Source organism: Lepisosteus platostomus, chromosome 6, assembly GCF_059453375.1.
Source record: "Lepisosteus platostomus isolate fLepPlt1 chromosome 6, fLepPlt1.hap1, whole genome shotgun sequence".
Taxonomy (NCBI): Eukaryota; Metazoa; Chordata; class Actinopteri; order Semionotiformes; family Lepisosteidae; genus Lepisosteus; species Lepisosteus platostomus.
In genome coordinates this window covers 6,562,518-6,572,166 of record NC_142616.1, presented here as the reverse complement: position 1 = coordinate 6,572,166, position 9,649 = coordinate 6,562,518, and the positions used below count along the sequence as shown (strand labels likewise).

At 40.3% G+C, this 9,649-nt stretch overlaps 1 protein-coding gene across 1 annotated transcript; it reads left to right on the top strand.

Moving 5' to 3' along the window:
• The first annotated feature begins 451 nt into the window (after positions 1 to 451).
• On the top strand, positions 452 to 6,963 carry LOC148659787 (aerolysin-like protein). Its single transcript, XM_088633943.1, has 2 exons — positions 452 to 663; positions 5,925 to 6,963. Exon 2 carries the CDS (start codon positions 5,931 to 5,933, stop codon positions 6,867 to 6,869), a length of 939 nt encoding a protein of 312 aa, XP_088490069.1. The 5' UTR covers positions 452 to 663; positions 5,925 to 5,930; the 3' UTR covers positions 6,870 to 6,963.
• Positions 6,964 to 9,649: the final 2,686 nt, after the last annotated feature.

Here is a 9,649-nt window from a genome sequence, read left to right as displayed (position 1 = left end):
CTGTCTCTTTATACAGCACTAAACTAATGCATGTTGCTGGATAAAAGTTTGTACATAGCAATGCCATGAGATTTTTGGTTTTCTGTGCATAGTATTTCTCATCATAAACTCCTTATACCTGCACAAAACTTTAGAAAGCCTGAGTTATCAGCCAAAGTAACACACTCCTTGCACCTGAAAATGTCATTTTATTTTTAAAATTTCCACTTCGTTGTGAGAAAGAATTTTAGCATTTACCTTTTAAGTGTACAAGATTGTAACTATTTGTTCTTGCTAACATACCTTTCCTGTCTAGTGACAGTAAGAAACAATAAATTGCAGACACATCATTTGATCTGCTGATGCTTATGCTATAACCACAAAATGTATAGCTGAACTTGGCACTTTCTGTTTATATACTTTCTTCGGACCAAATTAAAGTTTCATTTCTTTAAATGAAAATGAAAGTGGTCAGTTACAAAGCAGTATTTGTATGAGAAAAACAATTCCTTATATAGAACTTTATGCTATGCTACCACAAACCTGCTGTATAAAACCCATTATCTTTGACATCATCATTCAGAGGCTGCTTTCCTATCTGTATGGTTGTTTCCTTTCCATGCGCATGAATAAAGGACTCTGCTGAACCACACCTAACCTGAGTGAAGAGTTATCTCGACACAGGTCAGTACTAAAACCCTAAAAAACAAGAATAACATCAGTGGGCTGCTGTATTGTAGCACTTTACTGGTCCTCTGTGAGGTATGCATTGTCATGACTTTGTTCCAAATGCTTTTACCCAGTCATTCCAGTTTCCTCTTATGTGTCTAAATCATGTTAAAGCTCTAGATTAGTGATTCTCAAACTATGGTATGTGTACCACTTCTGGAAATTTCTTGTGTGCACGGAAAAATTGGGACGGGTTTTCATATTTTCTATTTTAATAAAATTAGTTTGTGTCAGATACGTACTATGATACAGCATGCACCAATACCTGAGAGAACACAAGAGCTACAGTGTAATTCTATACCATTATATAGGAATGCATTCTGCGAATGCAAGTGACCAATGGTATTTAAAAAAAAGGTATCTCCAGAAAATAAGAAGGTAGGAGACTGTGCGTGATTTTGAACAATGCCAACCTTGTAAGCACAGGAAAGCATAGAAATGCATACTACAAATGCAAGTGACCAATTATATTTTAAAAAAAAGTTATCTTCAGCAAATAAGGAGGTAGGAGAATGGGCATGGTTTTGGAACACTGGCAATCTTGTGAGCACAGGAAAGCGTGATAGATAACAGAAAATATTTATGGACTGTTAATATTTAAGGTTAATTTGAAAAAAAATACACCTAGTGTCTCTGTGTTTCAGTTGCATGCGCATGAAATATAAACTTCTTTTAACTTCTGAGACGGACTTATGAAACTTCTGAAAACATCTGAATCTGCAAGCTTGCGGATTGCTGAAGCAGAACTACTTGTGAAGAACTTTGTTTACCATTGGCAAAAGAGCCGACACGTATTATGTGTGGAGAAAAAGCTGCTAAACAGCTCGGCCTGCTGCCACCTTCGAAAGACACAGTCATTTGTAGAATTATCGATATGTCGGATGATGTCAAAAGTACGCTGATAGAGCATGTTAAGATGAGCAGATGCTTTTCAATGCAATTAGATGAGTCTGTAGATGCCTTTGATTTGGCCAATTTGCTTATGTACTTTAGATACGAGTTTGAGGGTATGTCCCATGAAGACTTTCTGTTCTGTAAGCCGCTTCCAACAGGAACTACAGGAGAGAACATACATCAGCTTCTGAATGAATGTACAGTATCGAAGAGAATGGCCTCGACTGGATAAAATGCGTCAGAGTTTGTACAGACGGTGCTAGAGCGATGACAAGCCGACAGTGGTGTAGTCACACAAATTAATGGAGTTTATTTAATGAATGTTCGGGAGGGATGACAACAACCACGTTCAATCATTCCCAGCCGTCAGTGATTAACAATCACTCCCTTCGTCCTTCCTCCACCGAACACTATAAATACTAAATGCGATATTTTGCATACTTGGGGGCGTCTCTTCCTGTTGCACAAGCCAGTTCTTTTTCCTCTCGCATTTCGGTTTCGTATGGAAGCCCGTTTCTGCCAGAGAGTAAAAAAAAAAGCGTTATGGTATCTCAGAATTGCGACTTAGCATCTCAGAATTCAAACTTTATATCTCAGAATTCCGACTTAGCAACTCAGAATTCCGACTTAGTATCTCACATTTGCAATACTAAGTGCACGGTGGGCTTTTTAAAATAGTTTTTATTTAAACACCAGAAATACAAAAACTGAGACAGAATATGAAATAAGATACAGAAATAGACACTTCACATCCAGAGGAATTCACAATTATAAAAGTTGAAACTTATGCTTTTTACATATTTCCATTGTATGTCCTTTTTTACTTAAAAAAGGTCTGCTTTAGCTCAGCTGGCAAGACCTGGGTTCGAGCCAATGCAGTGAGGCACGAACTAGGCTGGGAGCGGCGAGGGCACAAGCCCTAGAACCCGAATCCGTTGCAATAACAAAAGGACAGACAATGAAATGTGGGCTATTTCGAAGTTGCAAATGTGAGATATGAAGTCACCATTCTGAGATACTAAGGAGGAATTCTGAGTTACTAAGTCGCAATTCTGAGATATAATGTCGGAATTCTGAGTTACTAAGTTGGAATTCTGGGATACTAAGTCGCAATTCTGAGTTACTAAGTCGCAATTGATGCAGATGCAGCCATTCAAATTGCGCGGCACAGACACGTACCGGAGGTAATTGGCTACGGCCTCGCGCATCGTGACGCACATTGATGCAAAATACCACGGTACGTGATTGGTTGACCGACAGGGGCACTCATGGTGCGTTCCGCTAGAAGCATTTCGCAATCACGCATTTGTTTCCAATCATGCAAAGTACAGTAATTTTTGAGAATCTCAGATTCACCATGCCTTTCACATGCTCATAAAAGAGATTGATTTAGGAACATAAACATATTACTGTATGCAAACTGTACTGTATACAGTATGTACATGTATATGTATATTTAATGTCTTTACTGTGCCCATTTAAGTATTGAATATTTATGTGGCATTTTACCACTGAAGGGAAATCTTAGTAGCTGAGCATCAAAAGAATTGGAGCATACTGTAACGCGTGTGAAGGCCATAAACGATATTAATTTTGGAACATAAACATACAGTATATGGCTGGTCTCGGAACTTTAAAGACTTTAAATACACCAGTATTCCATTTCTCCCTAAACATTTTAAGCATCGAAGTCTTTAACTAACGTGATACCGGAGTCAACACGCATACTTTTAGAATTTGATTAAAAGGGAAAATAATATGAAATCGCGTATCTAAAGAAATTAATAACGATATAATTATATTCACGTACCACAACACAAGAATTGTACACGCTGTACGATGTCTGTTGATAATGTTTTGTAGGGCTTTTTCATCACCCCTCACGCGGCCTTGGTTCATGACTCCCTCATCACACGTTGGGTGTTTAAATCCAGCTGGAGCCATGACTTTTTTTTTTAACAGACATTTCTTTGAAAAAATAAAACGTTTCCCTGGGTCAGAGATTAAATAAAACTTCACTCGCACCAAACAAATTTGTATTTCTAAATATCACAACATGGTTCTTTTTGGGGGTCCTGGCCTCCTCGTCCTACTGCCAGGTCAGCCTTCAGCCAAGCGAGTTAAGCCAAACATTTGCTCCATAATAGTTCCTTACACTTTGATTTTGGGCATTGTCATTTCTCATGAAATTGAGTTTATTTAATGAAAGTTCGGGAAGGATGACAATGACCACGCTCAATCGTTCCCAGCCATCAGTGATTAGCAATCACTCCCTTTGTCCCTCCTCCACTGAATGCTATAAATACAAAATGCGGTATCTCCCTCCCTCACGTGCGACTTTTGCATCCCACCTCCACCCCAACTCCACCTCTGCAGCTACCTCTTAGTTACCCTGCATGGGGGTCCTGGCTTCCTCGTCCTACGGCCAGGACCCACAATAGTTCGTTACGCTTTGATTTTGGATGTTGTCATTCCTCATGAAGAGAGGTTGCTCTAGATATGAAGTGGACACACTGCAGTATCCACCGCGAGGCCTTTGCTGTCAAGAAAATGCCTGAGGATTTAAAATCTGTTAGACTCTGTTATGAATTGTATGAAGGCTCGACCAATGAATTCACATCTGCTTTGCTCGACTACACAGACTCACCCCTCTGGTGCTTTTTTATTCTTTATTTTTAATTGTTGTTGTTCCTGTTGTCATTTTACAAAGTGCCTTGAGAAGCCACCTTTAAAGGCGCTATATCAAAGTTTATTATAATATTTATTATATGTGTATGTGAGTGTGTGTGCACGTTCACTCATGTTGGTCATTGAGATTTTCTGTGGTACTTGGATGCTTTGGTTTGATCAGGGGTGGCATTTGGTCCAAAAAGTTTGAGAAACACTGCTCTAGATTACATGGGATCACCTTGGTAGTTTTTGTTCTGCTGCACATATCTGTGAAAGATAAGCAGTTTGAGAAACATGATTATATTTCTATAAACCTTCTAGAGGTAATACTGTATACAGTTTACCTGAAGTTGTCTCTTGCACTGAAAAATATAGCAAAACAAATAATGAACACAATACATGGAGAGAAAATTGGTTTATTTATAAAAAACAATCTCTCCAAATTTACAGCAAATAAAGTTATTAATGAAAAACTAATAGAGAATAATCAAACAGTAACATGGCTCTTTTGTATTCTTATTTCTGAACACATCAAATCAAAGTAATCAAAACAAAAAGTCCAATGATGGTGAAAAATGAATAAAGCAACATCTTGAGTTCACATTTTCTTATTCATTTACTCCAGGCAGTCACATTCTAAAACATACTAATTGATGCCTTATTGAAACATTATTAAAGACGATATACTGCATTCCTCTTCTAGTAGGTATTGCCTTTTCTGGTATTATTTGATTTGTAACTTTTTGGCAAGTTGAAATAAACATTAAAACTGCTTATTGCCTTGATTCTATGTCCTATAAATTGAAAGCAGTGTGACTTTGATTGTGTCTCCAAGGTGTTCACTTAAGGTTTGAAGTTGATAGATTAGCTCAGGTAAATACTATATTGCCAGCTAAAAAATACGTTGTGACACCAGGTGTGTCTATATTAAGTGTGTTCAGAAGATGGCCTGTCCTTTATCCCTTTATATAAGGCAGCTTCACAAGCTTAGAATTACATCTGAACTATTGTTAGTCTTTGCTCTAAGAACTAATACAGATTTTCTTTCATGGGAAGGGGAGCCGACAATATTTTGGACTTTGTGTTTCTAAGGCGAATAGGGGAGCTGTGCATGTAGCACAACAATTATTTTTCTAACTAACACAATACGCATTATTACATGTAAAGAGGTTCTCTTTATCCTGAGCTGCTGTCTTCTGCAGAGCAGTAAATTTGAGAGCCATATTGGTACAGAAGGTTCTGAATGATTGTTGTAGTGGATGTACTGACACATTTAAATGGCCGCTGTGAACAGGAATGTGCTGGAAAGGCAGGCTCTAGAATTACAGGTACCCCTTTAAAATGCTGGTTTTGAGGTGGCTTTTTTAATGCAGGCGTCTAATCAAAGCTGCATCAGCTTGTCAGGATGATAAACCATTGATGAGTTGATGCGAGGCATCTAGGGAAGGCCTTATCCTGCCATGTGGTTTGGTATTGGTAGACATTCGTTTAAAAAACATGTGTCTCTCTGAAAGGTGACTCTTTCAGGTTTAACTCTGAAAGGTTTAAAGTTAAACCGAACAAATGTTGGATTGGTTTTTCTTTGCTTATCCCAGGCATTCACTGCACTATTAATGCCATCAAGCTGTACCAATGATCCTTCTCCTTTCCAGGTCAACATGGCAACAACTTTGTATCTAATTGGAGGAGACGGCGGCGATGCCTTTGACTTTTATGGCCAGAATGACGGTGCCACGCTGGAGAAGATTGGTGTGTGGGTAGGGGGCTGGCAGGTGAAGGCTGTGAGGATCTGGCTGACCAATGGGGAGGTCCGAGAGTTTGGAAATCCGGGCTCAGATTACCAGGAGTTCAAATTTCATCCCGGCGAGTTCTTCGACTCCCTCTCTCTGTGGGGGAACGGAGCCGGGACCCGCCTGGGAGCCATCAAGTTCAAGACCACCCACGGCAGGGAGTTCTTTGCGAAAATGACCAGCTGGGGGCTGAAGACGGAGTACCCCATAGATGTGGGTTCAGGGATCTGCCTGGGGGTTAGTGGGAGGTCGGGCTATGACATTGACTGCATGGGCTTCATCTTCATCAATGCCATCGAATCCACAGTCATGACCAACATGGAGTACCCCACTCTTAACCAAGTCATCCCCCAGGTGAACATGGAGGAGATCAAGTCCATGAAGTACATCAACAGCTCCTCTGTTGCCCAGGAGTACACCCTGGAAACCTCCAAAACCATAACCAAGACCTCCTCATGGTCCGTCACCAACAACATGCAGTTCACCTTCAACATGCAAGTGACGGCAGGAATCCCGGGTCTAGTGGAAGCTTCCACTGGGTTCAGCTGGACAGTGGGAAGTCAAGATACCTATGGATTGGAGAACAAAACGCAGACAAATGAGAAGCTGTCTTTCAAATTCCAGGTCCCTGCAAAGAAGACCGTGGATGTTGCCATCACACTTGGTCATGCGAATGTTGATCTTCCATACAAGGGTACCGTTAAAGTCACCTGCAGGAATGGAAGTGTGCTTTGGTTTGACACCAGCGGTGTCTACAAAGGCCTCACCTACACCAAAGGGGCAGTAGCTGTGAAGGAGAGAACATAAGAATGATGGATGAACCAGGTCTTTCTGATTGTCTGATTATAGCTATTGTATGTACTGGAAGGACAATGCTGAAAATAAAACCTTTCAAGTTAAACACACATTTCTCAGCTGTCTTTAATTGTAAACTAGATCCAGTTTCACAGACTGGACCAGTAAGTCAATGGTAATGACCTACTAGCCTCTCTCCTCTTTGAAATACTCCAGCTGGAGTGCATAAGATTACACTTCCACTACAGGGCATTCATTTTAGCTTGTATGTGGCTGTTATGTTTTCAACAGACAACCCTTTTTGTGTTGCCTCTGGGCTTGGGGCTTTTGTCTTTGTCTAAGCTATAGCTGAGCAGATCAACCCAAACTACTACTTTTCCATAGATAAGAACACTTAAGCTAGCACCTTCCTAATCATGGCACTTAATTATAGATATATCCCATTCTGTAACTATAATCTAGTATTCAAATAATGAAGTTGCCTAATTAAGATCATCGAAGGAGCAGGTTGTTTATCCAGTAATGTCATCTACAACTCGTTTTTTTTGTTGGTGGTGGAAGACTGACCAATGTATATTAAGGAACAGTCAGGTCAGTGTCTTCTTGCAGCTGATGGTTTACCTATTGACTTAACCTTCCTGGTGTTTTCATTGGCATTAGTGCTATTGAGCCACATGGGGACAGTGTGCACACTGAACCATGGTCCAAAACTGTTCCACCAGCATGTCAACACTTCAGTCCCCAAAGTGAAAGATTCTTCTGTGGGTAAAGCTGTTCTTCCTGCAAATAAAAGCCAAGTGCTTCCCTAAGTGCATAAATGTCCTGTGTTGTATCACCTGCTCATTTCCAAGGCCAAGGACTGGGCTGTTCTACCACAGCTCTTCACTTGTCCTCTGTTTTTCAACTGGTCTTGCTCAGATACTCTAGTTCTTGCTTATGCTCCAGAGACAAGTTAATTAATCCTTAAATTACATGTGTTACGGACGTGGTTTCTAGTCCATGTCAGGTTTTGTAGTTTTTAAAGACCTCTACTTGTGACATTTTTTACAGCCTCTACATAAAACTATATACACAATATTGCTGACAGCAGGAACATTCTATTCTTTACTCAGCCGCTTATTAAAAACAGCACCCATGATGTTCAAACCGATTTTTTTTACACAGAAGACTGACACAGCTTTGCGTTGTGAATCTCTTTTTCTAATAAAACATTTGTCAGTCTGTCCATGGGGGGAAGGAGGACTGTCTTTCATTGGAAGGTTGGCCTATTTTACTTTGAAAATGAAGAGGGGGTTGAAAAGAATTGTAAAACCGGTTTCTTTACAAACAATTTATCCAGTGGGGCAATTTAACAGATGCCTCAAGCCTTTGAAAGGCTTCTTTGAAAAACTAAAATAGCAAATATTATGGACACTATATTGACATTTTTAGAATTTGATAAATAGTCAAAAAGTTTGAATGGCTGCATCTGTACCTAGGGGTATACCTCAATGATAAGCTGGAGTGGACTGTTAACACTGATGCCCTGTACAAGAAAGGTCAGAGCCGGCTATTAAGGGGCTCAGGTCCTTTGGTGTATGTGGAGCACTGCTATACATTTCTTATGACTCTGTGGTGGCAGCGGCCATCTTCAATGCTGTTGTGTGCTGGGGCAGCAGCATCATGGCAAGATGTAAATAGGTTCAATAAACTCATCAAGAAGGCTTGTTCTGTTTTGGGGCTGAGCCTTGACCCCTTCGAGGTGGTGGCGGAGAGGAGAATGCTGACCAAGTTCACTGCCACCCTGAACAATGTCTCTCATCTAGTTCAGGTGGGTAGCTGTGTCAGCATGCATAGGCTGCAAAGGAACAAGTAATAGGTTTATTCCATGCGGAAAAGAGAAGAAAGAAAACACAACGTTTCGGCCGTGGAGCCTTCTTCAGGTGTGGAGAAGGTCTCTCATCTGCTACATAGGACAGTTATAAGACAGCGGAGCACTTTTAGTAACAGACTGCTCCAGTGTTCAAGGGAACGTTTTCCCAGGTCCTTCCTCTCAGCGGCTGTCAGGGTGTCGAACACTGCCCTAGGCTAGGCCTGTTAGCCTTCATTTGCTTATCTATGGATAACATGTTGCACTCATGTACTTTTGGACATTCCATTAATGTACTGTTTTTACTGTGGTTTATTTTGTATTCTATATACTTATTTAATTACTCTAATGTAGTTTAATTTTAAATTTAACCTATCTCGATGTCTGTCTTGTTCTATATCTGTCGTTTTTCTTGTGCTGAGCTGCTGTAAAGCCTCAATTTCCCTTCGGGATTAATAAAGTCTTATCTTAGCTTCTTGTTGATCATAGCATTTAAATGTACAGATATCCCATTCTGTAAATGTATTGCAGTACTTTAAACTGAAACACCAAGATCATCCACGGGGTACGATGTTTATCTGCTAGTGTGGTTATTACCCCTCTTGCAGGAAGTCCTACTTCCTGGCAGAAGATTTTCCAATGATCGAAGAAACATGGAGAAGTTACGGGTCAACTTCCTCCTTGAGCAGATTATTTCCTCATTTCATTTCTGTTTTCATTGGTATACATGCTGTGTAGGCAGTTGCGAGTAGCGTGCACACCACTGGTGACTAAAGTTCTGTCTACACTCCAGCTCACACTAGTAAACCTAGGACCAAAACTGCTGATCCAGCAGGTTAGCATTACAAGCCTGAAAAAGGAGGTTAACACCAGTAGGCTGCTGTATTGTAGTATATCACTGGTTTGTGATATACAGTATGCATTCTTTCCTTTGTTTTAATTG